Source organism: Thermothelomyces heterothallicus (assembly GCF_042370625.1).
Source record: "Thermothelomyces heterothallicus CBS 202.75 unplaced genomic scaffold P884_scaffold_46, whole genome shotgun sequence".
Classification (NCBI taxonomy): domain Eukaryota; kingdom Fungi; phylum Ascomycota; class Sordariomycetes; order Sordariales; family Chaetomiaceae; genus Thermothelomyces; species Thermothelomyces heterothallicus.
Genome location: NW_027192607.1, coordinates 82,625 through 102,823, shown reverse-complemented (window position 1 = coordinate 102,823; position 20,199 = coordinate 82,625). Strand labels below are relative to the sequence as shown.

At 56.6% G+C, this 20,199-nt stretch overlaps 5 protein-coding genes and 1 non-coding gene across 6 annotated transcripts; 5 read left to right on the top strand and 1 right to left on the bottom strand.

The window, feature by feature from the left end:
* The first annotated feature begins 4,091 nt into the window (after positions 1–4,091).
* P884DRAFT_103768 (uncharacterized protein) lies at positions 4,092–7,353 on the top strand. The gene is made up of 4 exons (XM_069437038.1): positions 4,092–4,237; positions 4,409–4,582; positions 4,787–4,967; positions 5,068–7,353. The coding sequence occupies exons 2-4, from the start codon at positions 4,538–4,540 to the stop codon at positions 7,239–7,241; spliced, it is 2,400 nt and encodes a 799-aa protein (XP_069293299.1). The 5' UTR covers positions 4,092–4,237; positions 4,409–4,537; the 3' UTR covers positions 7,242–7,353.
* Positions 7,354–7,846: 493 nt separating this feature from the next.
* P884DRAFT_103729 (uncharacterized protein) lies at positions 7,847–8,915 on the top strand. Its single transcript, XM_069437036.1, has one exon. The coding sequence runs from the start codon at positions 8,122–8,124 to the stop codon at positions 8,800–8,802; it is 681 nt and encodes a 226-aa protein (XP_069293298.1). The 5' UTR covers positions 7,847–8,121; the 3' UTR covers positions 8,803–8,915.
* A 1,222-nt stretch (positions 8,916–10,137) lies between these two features.
* P884DRAFT_273557 (uncharacterized protein) lies at positions 10,138–11,150 on the top strand (the record flags this gene model as incomplete). Its single annotated transcript, XM_069442601.1, has 2 exons — positions 10,138–10,843; positions 10,879–11,150. 2 exons carry the CDS (start codon positions 10,138–10,140, stop codon positions 11,148–11,150), a joined length of 978 nt encoding a protein of 325 aa, XP_069293297.1.
* A 741-nt stretch (positions 11,151–11,891) lies between these two features.
* On the bottom strand, positions 11,892–13,556 carry P884DRAFT_213048 (uncharacterized protein; the record flags this gene model as incomplete). Its single annotated transcript, XM_069439186.1, has 3 exons — positions 11,892–12,579; positions 12,735–13,191; positions 13,325–13,556. The coding sequence occupies 3 exons, from the start codon at positions 13,554–13,556 to the stop codon at positions 11,892–11,894; spliced, it is 1,377 nt and encodes a 458-aa protein (XP_069293296.1).
* A 3,459-nt stretch (positions 13,557–17,015) lies between these two features.
* On the top strand, positions 17,016–19,251 carry P884DRAFT_252640 (uncharacterized protein; the record flags this gene model as incomplete). The annotated part of the gene is made up of 3 exons (XM_069440739.1): positions 17,016–17,124; positions 17,228–17,609; positions 17,695–19,251. 3 exons carry the CDS (start codon positions 17,016–17,018, stop codon positions 19,193–19,195), a joined length of 1,992 nt encoding a protein of 663 aa, XP_069293295.1. The 3' UTR covers positions 19,196–19,251.
* A 753-nt stretch (positions 19,252–20,004) lies between these two features.
* Positions 20,005–20,089, top strand: P884DRAFT_t182. Its single transcript has one exon. It is a non-coding gene; the product is annotated as a tRNA-Gln (tRNA).
* Positions 20,090–20,199: the final 110 nt, after the last annotated feature.

Sequence of the window (20,199 nt, the reverse complement as noted above, 5' to 3'; positions counted from 1 at the left end):
TCTTGCATTGTTCTTACTTATTACTACCAGGCATCAACGGCGTTTATGATGCCATTTAAAAAAAAAAAAAAAGAAAGAAAGAAAATAATGAGAGATCACGAAGAGCTGTGGCGCGGAAAAGCGGCACCAGATTGGGAAGGAGCTTGGGGAATTGGTGACCTTTGAAAAAACTGGGCAGGCGCGACTGCAGAAAGCAAGTTGAAGAGCGCTCAAACTTGGAATCTTCACGCTTCAGCAATTTCCCTCGATCCCACTAGTTTAACCGCGCCAACGCCACGAGCAACTTGGAGCAGTTGGAATATCTTCCGCAGAGGAAAATTCGACGCTGCATCTACGCATAGGTGCTTACTGAGTATGTAATTACCTAATTACACTCAAGGGCGCGCAGATACACGAGAGCCGCAGAAAACCGTCCGTACTCACACAGTCAAGACGAGTCCGCAAGCCTTCGGAACGAACTATCGCTTCTAGGCCCGGTTCAGGTACCTAGGTAGGTAAGCGTTCTCCCACGACCCTCTGCGTTTCACGAAGTGCAGCCACTGGTTATTGCCGCGGGCCACAGCTCGAGGTCCGCAGAAGGGCCCGGGATAGACGGGACAGATAGGATTACTCGGGGCCACGCAGTATCATGAACAGGAACCCCAGATTCCTTGTTTGATATCCCTCGGTTACCGGAGACAGATGTGTGTCGCCGCTGCTGGTTCCATACTCGACAGAACTGTTCCAAGAATCAGGCTGGATGTCTGGATGACATCTGAGGTACACCGGCCTCTTTTCCACAGCGCAGGTTGTCTCTCGTTGAGGCCTGATTCCTAAATGGCTCGCCATATCAAAGAAAAAAGGGGGGGGGGGGGAATGGGAAAAGCCGCTGACTTGTTGAACGGCGCGGCCGTCGTATCAACATGGCTCGGAATGTTCATCTGAGCTTGGTTTATATCATGGGCCGCCTGTCCCCGACAACCGAAGATCGCCTGCTCGATGGACCGAACACCAGTGGCTCAGCTTGGCCCTCGTTCCACTAGCTAGTCGGCATGAGAAGGCGCCCTCGGATTATCCGTGGAGCAAGGCGTCCGCCCGGGTCTTTACCAGCTGCGCCTGAGCACTTCATTCTCGTCGTGATCGCAGCCCAGCCGCTCATACTGCCCGTTCGGACCTTGATCTTCATTACAGGATAACCGAGTCAGTGACGTGCAGATCCCGAAGATAGCGTCCGCCTGCGCTCTGGGCTGGACTGAGATGGCATACACGTTTTGCCCATTTCAGTCCGCAACGGTTGCTTTTGCGTTTCGCGAATCAGAGGGAGAGAAGATACATACATACGTACCCTGAGCTGGTTAACCCAGCTGGTATTCCGGGTAAGGTTATTGCCAAGCATTTCACCACAACCCTATTTCAGCTCCTGTTGGCCCCTGTTGTTGCCACTCCGCCGGCTGTTGTTGGCCCAAGCTTTCCAGCTTTCAAGCCAAGCGTCTCAGCCAGCTCTCCGTAATTGGCCGCGGAAGCCGCCGTATGGCGCGGGAGGGTCAGCTCAACCGGCACCGGTGCCATCCCAAGAGTCCCGGTCCGGGACTGCTACCGCGTTGCGTCAAAGGAGAGCAGACATCCGTGCACTCCAGGGAATACACTCCACTCTGTGACCTTGGATCCACAAGGCTCTTTGTGATCGAGCTCGCTTGGACCGCTATCTGGAAGCCCACTAGTGTAGTTACGTTCTCTGCTAGATGGTGGTTCCACCATCCTAACGCACGTCGGGGGAAGACAGGGTCGGGAACGTCGTGGTTTGCTTTGGTCCCTCACGGCTCACGGCGATCTATCGACTTCTTTCCCAAGTCTCGAAGCGGCAGCTCCTCAAAGAACCAACTATACATCTAGGTCCTTTGGAAGTGGTCGGCATTGATCCGGACACCAGTGTCGTCGTATATGTGCACCAGGCAGCTTTCCCCTCTCTCATCCCGGCGCGAAATCCAGCCTGTCTGCACCGCCAATCCGCGCGGCCTTGGTCCCGACCAAGCCCTCCGATCCCCTTCCGGAGCAAGAGGGAGCTAATTTGCTGAGGGCAAATATCGTCCAGACCTTTGGCGACGGTTAACGGCGCCCATCAAGTTGACGTTATCTCGTTTCCGACTGATCGCCGCCAACGCGTCAACTGGCATGGCCAGGAAAGGCCGGCCGCCTGGCGACTGAGCGTCGTATTTTCGATCACAGGGGTCAGCGGATTGCCGCGCAGCTGATCTGGGGTCCCAGATCCGCGAAAGTCGATCCCTTTCCCCCTGTGCTTGAGGGTTACCTGGCCTGCGCTCCACACTCGCCCAATAGTAAGCTCTTGTGACCAGCCTTGCAGGTGGGTCTCGCCATTTTTGTCTTGTCAATCCTGGCGACCTCATTTGGCGGGACGGCATCCCTGTCCATACGCTAGTTAACTTGTCCCTCAGCATGCTCGCAACACACCCCATTGGGGTCGAGCTATCCTGGTGATGAGCAGAGCAAGTAACTATGTACTGTACAGGTACCTGTACGTGTCCGGAATACAGACATGGTGCCTGCCTGGTGCCCACCGGCCATAGCCCCCTGCGCTCGCCAGTCCGCTCGTCGCTCAGCTTTGCTTTTCTCTTTAGTTCTCTTTGGCTTTGCTTCCTTCCGATGTTCACGGGAAAGGGAAGGGGGTTGGGTTTTCACTGCTTTCGCGTCTTGCCCGTACACTATTTGCGTAGATCCGACTTTCTCCTCCCTCCCCACAAGCAAATATTCTCATGGTCCATGGCCTCGTATCGGGCGTTGCCGACCTTAATCTGTCTCTTTCCCGCAGGTCTTTCTCATTAACTTCCCGGTGGCTCTCATCTTGCCTTCCTCTCGACAATCTCGCGTCCTTGCAATCTGACACACACACACACACACACGCACAGATCCATCCATACATACATCCATACATACATACACACACTCTCTCATGTCGGTACCGGATCCCCACCCCCCATTGACCCTTGCATGATCCACATCTCTCTCCCGGAGACCATGGAATCTTGCGTTCAACGGCTGGGTTAGTTTCCTATCCTTGTTTCTCAGTGCACTGTTCCTTTTCTCCATTCCCTGCCTTCCTTGTCACCTGCCGGTGTCTTGAGCACTGCGGGTGTGTTCAGAATTGGGGAACGAGGCCTGTGGACGAACGTCTGAATCGCCCATTCCCTTCTTGGCGCGCTGTTCCGTCGGCCTCTCAACAACACCGGAGGGGCTGTCTGCCAGGTCGCGAAGGGCGAGGGCCGGAAATCTGTCCGGCCGACGCGCTTTTCCAGATCTTGAGCTGCCCCCAGCCTGCATACCGGCGCCTTAGGCGGCGCCAGCCGTGCCAGCCTTTTCCGGATATGCAATCGGCTGGCCGTCCCTGTTGCCTTTTTTCTGGTTCCATCACCTGCGGCGCCCGTCCACCTTTCTTCTTAAGACCCTCCCGCCTCAAAATGCTAAAAAGCGAACGTGTCTCGACTCTGTCTTGAACACAGTTCGCCTCCTGCTTCTGCTCCTTCTTTCACTCCCAGCGTTTCAGTCTTCTCCCCGCCGCTCCGCCGCTCCGCAGCTCGGGTTCGCACACACTGGACGAACCCTTCACGGATACCTGCTTCCGAATATTGCAAACGTTCTGACATCTCATCATGCGAACAGGTTCAGGATAGTTGCATACAATCGAACCTAATCTCCACCATCCCGGTCCCCAGAACCGCTGTTAAGACTGGAGGGAACGAGCTGGCATTCCTTGCCAATCAGCATCCGAGTAAGCATCACTTTGTGCCCCTGCCACCATCCCTCGACCGGTTTGCGCGCCGCGACATCGCGATCCCAGGCGCCGGACGGCCTGGACACTTGCTGAGCCTCATCGCGGAAGAGCCACTGAGCCTATAAGCCATCCCGGAAACCTACTGTGTTGTCGATACTGACCGAACTCCCTCCAGTAACTATCCGCGATATCACCCTGATTCCTCTGAGCAACTCACTGAGCTGGACCAGCCTGGAGACCAGAACTTAAAACCTAGTCTGACCGGCGAAGCCGTCAAACCTTCCACGGTTACTGCGGGGTTTGTTTATGCTATTTCGCGCCTGAGCTCTTTCGGCGAGATAGGATCGAAGACGTCGTGCTACAGCCTTAAGAGACTGCACAGCACAGCGCGAGAGGCGAAGATCGCGTCAGGTCGACACATCGTCACACTTTTCAGCGTCGCTTTGAGTTTCGGCGAAAACGGGCGTAAAGGTGAGTGAACGAAGAGCGATGCCGCTGAGCTTCCCCCTGACAGAAAGCTCCCTTCGATTTCATCCGGTTCCGGAAGGAAGAGCGATCTGGCTTCAACCCAACGAGCGGCATCGGTGGTTGTGTGTGCTGGGGGATGATGACCGCTGACAGAAAGGACTCTTCAGATCTCAGCGTCCGTCGTCCGATTGAACTTCAGAGGGGGGCCTCTGCAACCATACCACACGTCACGGTTACTCTTTTGCTGTCTGAGAAGGAGAAAACCCCTCCAACAGGGGATTCCTAGGGTGACAATCAGCTTGAATGTCTGCAGCCAAGATCCAACAGCCTGTTTACAAGGTGTACGAGGTAAGGGGAAGAATCAGTTGCGCGAACTCCAATTTTGCACGTCCATCCTTTAGTCTTGTACTTGGCAAGACTATTTGGATGAACTTGCATTCGCCTGCCTAGGCCATAATCACGACCAAAATATGCTTTCTCACAGCCACTCACACCCGTCAACCTCCCCAGACCCTTCACGAGCAGGTCCTGTCGCTGACTTGAACTTGACAGCCCGGGTACCATTCACACCGGACAATCATCCTTGACGAGCAAATTGAATCGCCGGAAACGCTGACGATCCGGCTGGAGGAGGAAGCGGCCCGAAACGGAGGAGACCTCGGCGGGGGATGTCCGCCTGGTCTCCTGCCAATGCCCATGGCTGCGTATAAGGCCCAGCCGCCCCAGCTGCACGGTACGTCGGTGGCATACGGTCCCCTTGTTCAAGTGCGGCCATGCAAAGCCCCGGAACAGAGGTGCAGCGGCTGACTGGTATTTTATTCTTTGGGGATGAGCAGGCTATGCAGACTCGACCTACTCGCAATATCCTTCCCAGTCTTTTCCAACCCAGCAAACGGAAAATGCGGCCTCGCAGCTCAGTCAGATTGCTTTCACGGCCAACAATGAGGCGGCGGGACAGTACCTCGCAACACAGGTGACGCCTGGGATCAGCATCAGCGTCCTTTCGTGTCGTCCGAACAGCGGTCTCGCGGGGACTAAGGTGTCGGTCAAAGCGACATGCCAGTACGACCTTCTCGGAAGCGGCCTGGGCGCGGCCGCGCCGTTTGTGTCACTCGTCTTCGGATCACAGAGATGCGCTGCACAAGTTTCCAGGGACTCGAGAGATGCAAACGGGGTCTGCACTTACACCGTCGTAGCCGAGGCCCCGCCATTCTTGAGCACGGGCTGCCCGTCCCTCAACAACGTTCCCCTGACGCTCGCGCTGGAAAATGGAAATGGAGAGGAAATGGCACGGGTCGGCAACGTTGGAGTCTTCTCATATCACGAGGGAGGGGGCACCTTAGGGGGGAAGGTGTCTGACGACAGCAGCCCGCCCGACCTGGCTTCCCCCAAGACCCGATCGCCTGCCCACCGTGCCAGCCCAACTCACCAAGGCTCTCAGGGGCGAAGGAAGTCGGACAGTCCCCTTGCTCATCACGGATTGGCCGAGGAAACAGCTACCAGCACATACGGCTTCGGACCCAGCGTCACGGCCGCCAACGCCGCAGCACAACAAATCCAAGCCCAAAGCCACGCACACGCCGATTTTTCCGCTGCCGCGGCCGCAACCACTGGAGCCTACGGTCAAGGGAGCAACAGCATGTTGTCCTCCTACCGCGGACCATCCTTCGCGGATCATTACTCGCGCACGCCCTCGATGCTCAGGTCACCGCAGGGGACGGGATGGATGTTCAACAACCAGCTAGACCACCCCCTCCGAGCGTCCTCTTCGGCCCTTGCACACGGCGCACACGCACACGTCCCCGTGTCTCGTTCGAGCCTGACACCGCTGCAGCACCCGCCATCTACCACACCACAGCTTATCCGGACCAGTACGTTGACCCAACCGGCAGGAGGATACCCCGGCTACGGCGTGTACCAGGAAAAGGCAACGCTCAAGATCATCGGCGACTTGTCGTCCATGGCGGAAGGCTGGACGCAGGAAGAATGGGAAAACAAGCGCAGGCTGGTGCTGTTCCGCAAGCAGCAGACCGGCAGCGTCTTGACAGTCAGCTTCAAGCCCGTGAGCGTGGCGGAGCGGCCGCCGCACAGCATCTGCATCAGTTGCATTTGGTGGGAAGAGAAACAGGCGTGCTACGTGACATCCGTTGACACCATCCACCTGCTCGAGCAGCTCCTCGCCGCGCCGAACCGGTTTGGCGTCGACGAGAAGAACCGCATCCGCAGAAACCTCGAAGGGTTCCGCCCGGCAACGGTCAGCAAATCCCGCCCCGAGAGCGAGGAGTTCTTCAAGGTCATCATGGGCTTCGGGAACCCCAAGCCGCGCAACATCGAGAAGGACGTGAAGGTGTTCCACTGGAAGGACCTGTCCGGCGCCCTCTACAAGATCATCTCCAAGTACAGCGCCTCGACGACGACCGTCATGACGCCGACGACGTCGCCCCACGTCGCCACCACTATGGGGCTCAGCGGGAGCTACCCGGCCCTGCCACCAACGCCCGTCTCCACGACGTCGAGCGTGGCGAACGATGGATCCGCAGCTGCGGGCTATGTCGGCGCCGGCAGCGGCGGTCACCACCACGCCGACTCGCTCACCAGCCCCCGCACGCTCACCGGCGGCCATTCCTCGTGGCCTGCGACCTACGGTGGGGCGGGCAAGACAATGTCTCCAGCCCTCAAGACCAGCTCTCCGGGCGCCGGCTCGAACCTGCGCCTATCAACCGCACTTCCCGTAGTATACGACCACCGGGCCTCCACACACAGCCTGACCTCGCCATACGGACTACCAGGGCCTTCGTCTCACCACTCCCAAACCACTCCGACGCACCATCACGGCCACGGGGGAGGCTACTCCCACGCCTCTGGCGCCCCCGTCTCCCAGGCTCAGTCGAGGAACTGGGACGGCTACTCCGTCGCAGATGGATACCCCAGTCAGGCTGCCAGCGGCCAGGCTCACGGGTCGGTGTATGGTACCGGAGGGTACGGGGATGGGACACCTCGTGCCTGAGCGCGTGACCCCTCCCTCCTGTATCGACACTCTCTACACTCTCTTCCCCTGCAGAGGTGTTCAGGGTGGGGTGGGGGGGCTTTCAGGAAGGAAGCCTGCGCGGTGAAGGGAGAAGGGGCCGGGTGAAAAGAAGGACGATTGGGGGGGGGGGGGGGAGCCATAATGCCAACGTCGGCAGCAGGCAGAACAGAGGGCGAAAGGAACTCAACAATTCTTTTGACGTCGCGAAAAAGGCAGGCATGACATGACATCACTTACATGAAAAAAAAAAAAAATAAAGGAAAAGGGGTTGCGGTGTCGGCACGGGAAGCTCAACAGGGCAGGTTGGCTATCCATCCCAGGTCTTGTTGCTCAAACCTCGTTCTAAACAATATCGCCAACGACACCACCATCGCCGAAAGGGCCGCGGGAAACATCCCGAGAACACACATTCACACACACACACACACACACAAAAGATAAAAGGAGAAAAAGACAGGAAGGATAAGAAGACACGGCGCGGGAACACGAGCGCTAGCAACGCAAATCGACGGCGACAATCTGACAATCTTGCAAGCCGAGAATCTGCCCCCAAAACCCAGCCCGGCCGTGGTGAGTGTGTGTGTGTGTGTCTCTCACGCACCGAGGAGCGTTGGGGTGGGAGGGGAGTGATCAGCTGGTTGTTGCTCCAACCAATTAGGGGTCAAACGGACTCCTCCCTCGCGACCACTAGGCACGTCCCGAGACCGCCCTACTACCCTAACATCACCGCAATGCGACATGTCAAAGTTTCCGGCCCGCGTCCTGTGGCAGATCTCTGCAACTCTGTTCTTTTTTATTTATTTTTTTTATCGTCTCCTCCTCTGTGTGTGCGGGACCTGGTTGGCGAGGTTGCCGTTGGATGCCCTCCCCTCCAAGGCCGCGCTCGCTCGCGACCAAATGCCGCCCTTGCGTTGCATTCCCTCGACAACCACACCAAGGAGTGTCCGCATCCATCCCTCTGGCCGGGGGGTTTGCTGTGGCGCGCGCCGCAGAGTCTGTTCTCTGCCTCGACTTCCCCCACCCCGCCCCCACCTCCCCTCCCCCGGGGTCAACTGCTTGTACCGAGTACGGGTCAGGCACGCCGTTGGTGGACTTTACCGGTTTTCGGTGTAGTCCGGGGACACCGTCGTGCTGCGTGTGGGGGTTGATACGGGGATCGACCTCGGATGGCTGCATGACCGTTGGAAAGCCCGAGCGTCGCTGTCGAACCGGCGTTCAACAGCTCTTCCTTGAGCGCAAGATCGGTATCCGCATCCATGATGCGGTTCTCGTTGGGCCCCTTCTTGGCCGCTCACCCCATAATCCGGACTCTCACCCCAGTGGTCACCGCCACGATAGCCAAGTCCTCTCTCACCACTACCCGCCGTTTTCATCGTCCATGCCTGCCTCCCTTCGTCCCTACGTTTGCGCACTACTGCCGGTGTCCCGGAGTCCTCCCCGCGCAGACCTAACTTGTCTTCACCGTCATACACCTTGGTGTGTTCGAGGGCCTGGCATACACTCGTTCCTCCTCCATGTCTCCATCCAAAGCTCTTGGTAATTACCATTACGCCGGCTATCAGACGAAGCGGTTCCTTGTACGGTCAAAACTTCTACCAAACCCGATATCTCGACCCGAATCGTGACGACATGACATACCCCTAACCCCTGCCTCCACCGCGGAAAGTCAAAAAAAAGAGAAAGAGACCGGGGGGGGGAGGGGGGAAAGGCCTCGTTTAATTCTAAGGATGATGCTTCTCTTTTCTATTCTCACTGTTTTTGGTTGTTACCTTTTTTTTCCTCCTTTCTCTTCATATTGAAGCGAGAACAATGATAGCTTCTCACTGACCTTTTTCCAACTCGGCGATCGGTGGATGGAACGGTTATCATAGTATACCCCTGTTTTTGGTTTTGAGTGATTAATACTCTTTGCCACTGTTACCGCTCGATTCGTTCTCTCGCCAGACCTCCCCATCAGCGTACCTTCACACGACATGTATCCTTAATCTCTTTTTTCCCTTTAATCTTTTTCTCCCGTCTTCTCTTCCCCGGTTTTTCCTTGAACGTCTCGCTTTTTATCTGCTTTCTTGTTTGGTTATCTCAACTTTGTCAAGTTATTATTTCAACAATCTGCACATGATGACTGGATGAATAATTAAAACAAAAACGACTTGGGAGCTCGCACACCCTGGTGCTGACGGTCCGGAAAATTTTGGCAAAAAAAAGAAAGGTTTAAGGTGCATGGTTTGTCTGTAGGTCATTGATATTTAGCTCATAGATCCTAATTAATATGTCCTTGTTACAAATCGCCTCGGTGCTGTGTCGATTTCGTCATGTTGCCACCTGTGTCGTGGGCAACTCTTGAGCAAGTAATTATCGTTTGCGCCCGACAAGAGGACAGGTCGAGCTGAGATGTCCAGTGTTACAAGACATGCGGAGGATATACGGCCTAGGCATGGTGTCCCTCGCTGCTGAACTTGAGGAAGCTTCTTCCGCCTTGGAGTATTAATTACCGAGGACACGGAGGAGCTGGCGTGGCTTGAAAGGCTTGTGTCGGCTGTGTGGAGTTTGCGTAACTATCACGGCACACGAAGAGAACAGGAAGTAATTCGGGGTCGATCGCGTATGTACACCGTGGCAAAGTCACGGCGATATTATTCAAGGGTCCATACAAGATGAGGCCTTCTGTGCATGGGCTGGTAGTAATATGATCTATAAGTTCCTCGCGTTCGTTCAAAAAGAAGTCATTACATCCAGCTGGTGACCGAGATCTTGCTCGATTAGGCGTTCTGCCATGGAATCTTCCGGACTTGCGGGCTTATTTCGGTTATTCAGTGTTCGCTTGTGGCATTAGAGGACTTCTGTGTGCGCGCTACAAGCCGCGGCGTTCCTTGACATGCCAATAACAGGATCCTCTGCTGGAATATCTCATTCTACGTCAGGCCGGTCTAGGCAGGAAAGCCAAATTGGAACCTCCTCTTCGTCCCAGGAGATCAGGCTCCAGGAGCAGCTCAAGACCAAGCTCGAAGACCAAGCTCGAAGTCTACAAGCTGGCTCGAGCTGTCGAGCTGTCGAGCCGAACGGGCTGGAGGAGATGGCCAAGCATGACATTGAGCGGTCAGCACAGGGTCTCGATGTGTTTACCGTCATCGGCGCCGTCAAGGAGGCGTATCCTACTCCCGCCCGCGATGACGCGTGGTTCGACCACTGGATCAAGACCCTTACCAAGGAGGCATTTGCTGACCCGGCGCGGCTGATCTCCTCCAACAGCGCGTCTGTACGTGAATTTGGCGACCACGGGTCCGTGGTTAATATGCTATTCCGATGCATGCTCGAGACGTACGCAGACACGGTGGAATCCCTCTCCCAGCCGAACGGTAGTGCGCCGCTGGACCTTCGCGACGGCGAGTCGCACAGTATATCGGACAGCGGCGGCCGGCCCGGTGACCAGGGAGGCGAGAGCCGAGTCGACAAGGACAACGAGACGAACGACCACGCCGGCCGCATGTACACTCTGCCGGGTTCGGACGCCGAGGTCACTGGGAGGGCCAGCGATTCAGGGGTGCATGAACCCATGGATGACGGTGAACCTGAACCTGCTTGTGAGCCAGAACCTGCTCTTGAGCCTGAACCTGAGCCCGAGCCCGCGCCGCGCCCAAATTCAAGCTTGGAAATGGAGCGAGAAACGGGATGGCAAGCACCGAAGAGCAGGCACCATCCACCCTTGACCTGCCCAGGCCAGCTCCTGAAGAAGCAGTTCCCCAGGAAATTGCTCCCGCATCCGGACAGCCATTCAAGGTTGAGGACAATGATGCGTCCGCAGGCATTGCACAGAGCTCCAAGAAGAGCAAGAAGAAAAAGGAGGCAAGTTCTCCCCTTGCGAACCTCGGCATCTGCAACACAGCCTAGTTCTCTCAGGTCTGAGCCCAGGATAATTTTCTATTGTGTGATTGACAGAAAAAAAAATGTTATGAGCCCGCGCCTCAACCCGAGTTACCCGAGCCCACTCTCTCCGAAGAACCCAAGATAGTGGAACCTCTCCCGGTTGTGAATCGCCTCATAACGGAAAGCGTTGGATCTCCTCGGAGTGCGGTTGAAGAAGATGAGCCTCGGGATCCATGGAGCTTCTGGGGCGCCAAGAGGTCTCCAAGAACGAGGTTTTAATAGTTTTACCGTCCGTATTGTGGGTGAGAGGGTGGTTATATCGACACCACTTAATCATCTTTCCTTTGGAATCCTTTAATACCCTCGGAAATATCCCCCCCCCAAAAAAAAAAAAAAAATTTGACAAACTGGCCAGGGTATCTACTGGTCCGGACGCATGGAATGATCTAATAGTTTATAAACTCATACAGAGTATTTCAAGAAAAGGCTGTCATGCCGAGGTATTGAAACACCGCTCTATCCGCAGCATCCCACCGGGGCGCCCGTTTGGAGTCAAACAAGTACAAAAGAAAGAGAGGAAAAAAGGTCCTCGTTTGCACCTCGACCATTCGCTCACAAAAATAGCTTTGTTTTCTTTTCTTTTCTTTTTTTTTGTTCTGAACCCGGTGCCCTCAGAATATGACTTCCTTGGTAGTTGATCATTGAAGCTAGGGGAGGAACCACCGTTGCCTACCCCCCGTCCATCGCCATGCCAGAGCTCTCTCCTCATAGGGGTCCCTTCTCCACCTGGACTCTGGCGCCGGCTTTGAGATCGCTCGAGGCGCGGCTGGACGCGTCCGTCTCCCGCGCGGTGGCGGCGGCGGTACGGTCGGTGGCGCCTTCGTCCTCCTGGTCGAAGCCGGGGCCTCGTCCTCCTGGGCCCCGGTCGATCCGGCTGCCCCTGGAGCCCTCGTAGTGGACATGGACGTCGGTGGTGCGCATGATGCCGTTGTACGTCATGATCTCCTCCTCGGACCCGCTGGGGCTGACGCTGCGGCACTCGGTGTGCCCGCTCTTGGTCAGGTTCTTGAGCCGGATGCTGCCGCGGCGCCCGGAGGGGGCCCCGTCGTGGCGCGAGCCGGTGCCCGTCTGCATCCCGCCCTTGCCGCCCTTGCCGCCGTTGGCGGTCGCGGCGTGGACGGAGGCGCCGGCGCCCGAGAAGACGTAGGGCGAGTTGCTGTTCGGGTAGAGGTACTTGTTCTGCCCGTAGCGGGCGCTGCTGCCTCCGAAGAGGCCCGGCAGGAGGGAGCGGAACAGCGGGCGCAGCGCCGGCGCCGAGGCCGACACGATGGCCACGTTGGTCTCCACCACCGACAGGGTCACGGTGATATCGTGATATCGGTCCCCACCGGTTGGCGGCGCGTAGAAGAGCCGGATGACTCCGCGGAGCCGGACGATGCCGATGATGGTGACCCTGTTTTATCGGACGCGACCCTGCCCGTCAGTCACAATCTTTTGCGCATTCTCACCCCCCCCCCCCCCCCTTTTTCTCCCCCCTTCCCCCTCACTCTTTCTATGTTCAAATCGAACATGAAAAAAAAAAGATAGATAGATAGGGGCAGCACTCACACAAGACCGAGCGCAAAGATACCCAGGACGGCCATCTTGGCGGCCTTGGGCATCTTGAGACCCAAAAAGATCCAAAACGGCAGGGCGATGACGGCGATGTCGGTGAGGATGGTGATGGACGAGATGGTGACGTGGAACGAGTTGTCGACGCACCTCGTCTTGGGGTCGGCCTTGACGGCCATGTCCCAGTTGGCTTCGATGGGCAGACACTGCAGTACGGCGACGAGGAAGACGGCGATGGCCTGTAGGGCGTTAAATGTGTTGAGGAAGTAGATGGCGTACTTGACGCCCGGCTTCTGCCCGCCCAGGCGCAGCAGGAAACAGAGTACCGAGGCCTTGACGAAGGCCAGGATGGGGTTATAGAAGATCTGGGCCAGGTAGAACCACCACAAGCCCGGCGCCGGGTCGAACTGGGGCACATCCTTTTGACGCCAGCCAAAGTAGTTGAGCTTAATGTCTGTTCGGAAACGTCGTTCCCGTCTTAGTGGTCGGTCGAATCGACAAAACCTAGAGTGGAGGGGGAACAGAGCAACAGAGAAAAAGGGAAAACCGATTTGGGGAAGAGGGGTTTTGTCACGGCCTGGGCTTACACATGTAGAAGGGCCCGATCATCATCAGCGAAAAGATCATGGCGCAGGTGACGAGATAGTCGTCGAGACCCCATGTTCGCATCCGGAGGCGTGTGTACGCCCTGAGACTGTACGTGACGAACGCCAGAGCGGTGAAGAAAAAGATGACAAACAAGGCAGCCTGCTGCAAAGGCGGCGTTGGGATATCGAGCACGTTGCCGTGCTCGGGGCGGCGAGGTAGAAGAGGCGTCATGCTCGTCCCAGCATTGAAGATAAGAGAAAGTCGTGGGACAGAAACAACACCCAAGGTCAAGAAAGATCGGCGCCGCCCTGTGGGAACGATCGAAGCCCGCACGCGCCGGGGGGAGGTCGATCAGATATGTATGTGGAGAGAGGATTATCTATCGGAACCAAAACGGAGAACCGGCTCCCGTTATTAGGGAACCACGGCCGGGATGGTAGGCTATAAGGCGCCCAAACCCGGCCACATTATCCGATCTCACCGAAGATCGATCGACGAGCAAGGAGGATCCCGGTGTGGCGAGTTTGCGGAAAAAAAAGAAGAAAAAAAAAGAGAGAAAGAGAGAGACCGAGACTTGACTCAACGAAGCATGGTAAAATCATGTAATATACAATACCCCTCAGAGTGTGGCCGGTTTCTCCCAAAATCTTCTCGACCAGCGACAATGTAAAAGGCCAAACGGGGAGACGCAAAGAGCGAGGCCACACACCACACTAGTGTACGGAGTATGCATGTGCCTCTCTTCTCGTCAAAATACCCCTGAATCTACACTAAACCCAGCCATGGCAGCTGAGAAGCCTTGATCTCAGGACTTCTGGAGCAGCCAAGACAGCATAAGACCACTGATCCCAGGAGGCCGGTATACGCTGCAAGTTCCCCTGCGTCATGTTCCTTGTCGGCCTCCACCTGCGCGGTGGCCTTTAGTCTACAAGTAGTCTAGTGTGCGATTGGTGTTGGAGCTGTCGCGCCCTACTGAGGAATTTTTTTCCACCTTTGGGGTTGCGCTTTGACATTGACAAGAGGTGTTCTCCCCTCAGAGGATTCTTAGATGCAACGTCAGTACATCCGTACATATAACTATAACTACCTACCTACTATGTGCCAAGTGGCACAATCCGAGCTATAGTTAATTACATTAAAAAATGCACACTATAGCTTCCCCATGTCTTGACATGGCCATCTTGCTGCTGCTGCTTCGAGTAGTTGGCAACTTGTCTGAAATTCCACTATGAGGGTCTAGTGTCCCGCGTATCGAGCGCGAAGTCCGCTACGTTGAATCTCGTCTTGTTGCGTCCTTGGACAAGGCGATTTTCTGCAAGCGGAGAGACATTGGGGTTGAGGGGGGGTGGGGGGGGGGCCTCCTCGATTGGGAATATACTAGGTAACTAGTGAAGTCATTGACTCTCTCCGTCGTCCCCTTTAATGGAAGCTTCGGCCGCTACTTCCGTACTCCGAACTGGTGGAGGTTCAGGTAGAAAATTACCCCGACTTGATTCAGCTCCGTGCGCCACAGGGATGACCCTGCACACAGCGTGGCTTCTTACACAGATTTGCCGATCACTGCCCTTTGCGGTTGGCACGAGGCTTTGCACTGCTACCTTTCCACACGAAGGAAGAAAAGAACGAAAATAACAACAAACGAAAGACACGCCTTCCATTTCGTACTTGCTACGCACCGAAGCACATACCTTAGAGTACATCCGTGACGAATGACAAATGCTGCGAAATTGAACCGAGTGCTTGTTTGCCGATGTCCCAGCGGCGTTCTGTAGTACTCCGTATTTCACCAACCTAAATACTGTATTATTAGTTAGTACGCTAATACTACACAGTAGGGACGGTTTGCCCCTCCGGTTTGCCCCTTCCCCCCGCGCGGGGCAAATCTGTGCGACAGAGGCCCGAACGCTCTGCTGCCTGGCCTGACCATGCTCGAAATCAAACGTTAGTGCCGGAAAACTCGGGGGACGCAATTTCAAATACGAATGGCGTTGGTTGTTGATGGAGCATGCAGAGAGAGGGATGTCGCTACTTGCATGGAGGGCATTCCGTGACCTAAAACTGCGTCAACGTTTCTACTGTGTACGCTAGCCCAGATTAAGGACACAGTCTTCCTTGCCCACTTTCCGAAGCACGGATTGGGGGGGGGGGGGGGGGGGGGGGGGGGCGGGCAGTGGATAACGAAATCTCGGCGCCCTTCCGTTGCCCAGAGGGCCAGAACAGGCCGGAATGGAAACCTCGATTCATGCTAACGCGAAGATGTCTCTGTTCTTACTCTAGGAGGCTAAGCGGCAACCGGCCTCTCCATCGGCCCTCCTTCTCCTGTGGTGTAATCCGTACACTACTATGTAATATTGGGTCTGCTGGACCTGCAGAGTGCGTCACCAACTATGTATGTAATATTAGTGTACGCATGCGGTGGCAACCCCCATTTGCTTACATCCCAAGTGCCGCTGCCAGGGAGCCGGTACCGTCTCGATAGCCGAGGCCACGCCACGCCATGCATACATAGGTAGTTACGCAGTACCGAAGCGAGCTCGACATCTGCCGTGCCGCTCCCAGCGTGGTGGGTAGCGCCAATGATGCCAGCTCCATGCGCTCGGGAATTGTCGAGCAACCCTCTCTCTTATCGGGCCCCGACGGGAGAAGGCATGTCGGCAAGGGCGCACGGGAGTCCTCGAGTGACATTGATAACCATGGTGCCTGGCGTCTCAATCTCGAAGACAGAACAACGAGATGGGAAACTGATTTGGCCTGGCCTGATGCGAGGAGCAACAAAGTAGGCAAATCAAATGATTAGATGCACACGGGTATTCGCCATTTGTTGTCCTCAGTCCGTCGCTGTGGTCAGACTTGGTGAAGCCGGGAATGCGGGATATTATGAGCCTTCGCCTGGGTGTGCCTAGCCCAGGGTAGAGAAAAATAGCAACAAGCGCAAACTATTAGCGTACAAGTAACGTTGACCTGCGACCTTCACTTCGATTGAGGCGAATTCCGGGTCAATGTGTGCCGGGGGACCCACCGCATGCTTAGGTTGATTGGCTGGTTGGTAACTAATGTTATCAGAGTAGCAGAGAGTCCTACACTATGAATTCAGTCGGTTCAGTCGGCCTTGAAACGCCACAGCTCTTGCCTAAATTATCAAGGGTCACAAAACGGTTCGATGAGGCTTGGCCCGAGACCCTTGGTACTTTAAAGAAAAGGGGTCGCGGTCCAGGCCAATTGGAGTCGCAGCCGTGACGACCGACCCGACCGAACTCGCGTTGCGCTCCAAAAACGATGTACGTACGCCCTCCGTACATACTATACATACATACATACAAACAAACAAACAAACATACCATCGTACGTGTTATCCCTACTACTATCCTTTAGTGTGCATTTTGGGTGGGGATCAATCATAGAAGGTCGCCGTCGCGATTTGCTCGACCCCACATGGACCCGGATAGTATTGCCCATCCGGCTCCAATTCCAGGGATGCACACGTGGGATAAGACAAGGTCCGGCGGATCCCACGGCTCATGATTGGCGGTTCGGCAGCTCATCCGACGCCGACAGGCACAGGAGGGCAGCATACTCCCGCAGCCATATAATAGCCGCGACACGCTGCGGAACCAACATCGACACTTCCTCTCTCTTCTCTTCAGTCCGTGGAACAGCTCGACAAGCCCCTCGCTGATCTTGTCGTCCGCCATGGCTGTCCTCTCTCTTCAACGCGCCCTGCTGCTCGCAGGTGCCGCCCTTCCACTCGTTCAACAGGGCTTTGCCCAGACCATCAAGACTGAGGATGGGGAGGTCCTTCGTGAGTCGAGACCCATTGGCTTGACGGAGAAGAGCTCTTCCGTCGTACTTTTTTCTTCTTTGAAAAGCCGGGGACCACATGTGCTAACCTGCCCGATGCACAGCCGCCAACGAAATTACCGTCGCTCCGGCTGCCGAGCCTGTATCAGAAGACGATGAGATTGCGGCGCTCCAGCTGACCGACAATGTGTTGGCCAACCTCACGGCCCACGAGCTGACCGAAATCGAGCTCTTCCAGTTCGGCGACGACGCGGACGCCACCGATCCGACCCAGATTGCCAAGCGCACCGCTGTGGGCAGCTGCAAGACCTACCCGGGCGACTGGAAGTGGCCTTCGCGCCTCACCTGGAGCGTCTTCAACCTGCTGACCGGCGGCGCCCTCATCGAAACCGTCCCCATCGGTGCCGTCTGCTACCCTAACAGCGGCGTGTACAACGCCGCCAAGTGCGCCGACATCATCGAGCACTGGCAAGAGTCCGCCCCCCCTTTTTTTTTTCTCGTCCCTGTTCTGCCGCCCCTCGGCTTCGGGGTTGCGTCCTCTGGTCTGACGCACTGTGACCCTCCTTTCTAGCGAAGCCGACCCGACCTCCGTCATGTCTCCGCTCTTCCAGGGCGAGACGTGCATGCCGCAGAACGGCAACACGTCGCAGTGCACCCTGGGCGGCTTCCCCGCCTATGCCGTCAAGGCCACCAGCGTCTACCAGATCCAGCTGGCCGTCAACTTTGCCCGCTCGCTCAATCTGCGCCTCGTCGTCAAGAACACCGGCCACGATTTCCTCGGCAAGTCGTTGGGCTATGGCTCCCTCTCCATCTGGACCCACCACCTCAAGTCGATCCGCTTCCGGCAGTCCGTCAGGACGCCGTCGTACTCGGGCCCGGCCCTCGAGCTCGGCGCCGGCGTGACGGTGGGCGAGCTCTACGCGGCCGCCAACCAGTACGGCGTCACCGCCGTGGGCGGAGAGTGCAAGGGCGTCGGCGTCGCGGGCGGCTACCTCGCCGGCGGTGGCCACTCGCCCCTGTCGGGCAAGTACGGCCTCGGCTCTGACCAGGTGCTCAGCATCGACCTGGTGCTGCCCAACGGGCGCTTCGTCACCGCCAGCGAGACGGAGAATACCGACCTCTTCTGGGCCCTCCGCGGCGGCGGCGGCTCCACCTTCGGCGTCGTCACGTCCGTGACTGTCAAGGCGCACCCCAAGATGAAGTTCTCGGGCGTCACCTGGGTCATCAACTCGGGCAACGACACGGCCAACCCGGACGAGGTCTTCTGGCAGGCCATGTACGCCTACTGGTCCAAGTTCCCCGAGTACGCGGACCAGGAGGTCTATGGGTACGGCAACATCTTCCCGCGCGGCGCCCCCGGCTCGGGCTACGTGTGGACCATGCTCCCATGGATGGTGCCCAACAAGACGCTGTCCGAGTTCAAGGCGATGGTCAAGCCCCTCTTCGACGAGTGGACGGCCATGGGCTTCGAGTTCGAGCCCCAGTACTTTGAGCACGACAACTTCTACGACGCCTGGACGTCGCACTTCCCGACCGAGGTGGTGGCCAACTCGAACCTGCGCACCGCCTCGCGCCTCTTCCCTCGCTCGGCGTGGGACGACGATACCACCCGCATCGCCATGTTCGACGCCGTCCGGTCCGTGATCGAGGAGGGCTCGGCGCTGATCCAGTACAACATGAACCCCGCGGCGCCGGCGGGCACCCCGGCCAGCGGGGCCAACTCGCACTGGCGCGACGCCGTCTGGTTCGGCATCATGGGCACCGGCTGGGCGCCCGGCATCTCGCAGGAGGAGCTCGAGGCGGTGCAGCGCAAGATCACCGACGACTGGATGGGCCGGCTGCGGCCCTACGGCCCGGGCGGCTACGGCAACGAGGGCGACGTCATGGAGCCCAACTTTGGCGAGGCCTTCTTCGGCACCAACTACGACCGTCTGCTGCAGATCAAGCGCACGGTCGACCCCTACGACCTGTTCTGGGCCCCGACCGCCGTCGGCTCCGAGCGCTGGAAGATCGCCGGCCAGCCCGACTGGCTGACGCTGCAGACCGGCAAGCTGTGCAAGGTCTCCAACTGAGGAGGAGCTATTAGGAGGGAGGTGCGGAAGGACGTCGACGGGGATGGAATTGGCGTGCGCAGTCTGACTCTGGGGAGAAGGTATAATTATGTATAAAGTATCGGTAGATGTACAAACATCATAACCTTCATTTCACTCACTGTGAAGCAAAAGCGACGCCGCAATTGCCCGCTAGCAATTGCACCTTAAGTATGGCCGTAGGTATTCTGACACTCACCTAATTAGTGGGATCTCCTTCTGTTTGTTTGTAGGTAATGGTATGCGTAGTCAGTTCGTTTTCGGGAAAAAAAAAAAAAAAAAACTTCCTGAAATATGGCACCGCCATGGACGTTTTTTTGTTATCTCTTCTGCGCCGTGACGTGGGTGTGCGAAACTGCCTGCAAGTGCGGCGATCACGTTAACAAGGCCGATGGGTTGCAAAAATTTGTGCTCGGTTGGAGGGCGAGAGAGACGGCGAGAGATTTCAGACTGCGGTGGGCACCGAATAAAGAGTACATACACAGGGCGGGAAAGTACGGATGACAGTACCTGCCTTCCCTGTTGGGGCATGTTGTGCGGGGAGGCCATAGCAGCGATCGAAGTGTTTGCCTCACTCTGGCAACTGCTTTCCTTCCTAAAGAAGGTATTGCCAATGTCTTAAAATCACGTTTGTGGCTCACTAAGTACAATCTAAGCACGGTAGGTACCTTACCTATTCGGCACCCCCAGGTTGACTACTCAACGCCACACAGCACAATTTCGTCTCCTGTTTGCCTCGGAGTTGTCACCACAAAACTACCATCTCGGGAGTAGGCCAGCATCAACTTAACGGTTGTATAGTGTAGCGGTTATCACTCCGGATTCTGATCTTCTCAGGACATTCCGGCAACCCCGGTTCGATTCCGGGTACGACCTAAACTGCCTGTTTTTTCGTTTTGGCTTTCTCTTCTCTTCCTTTTTTATGCCACCACAAGTGGCCGTATCCCTGGGAACGGTGGAGATGGGAAATCTCTGATGCGGGGGTT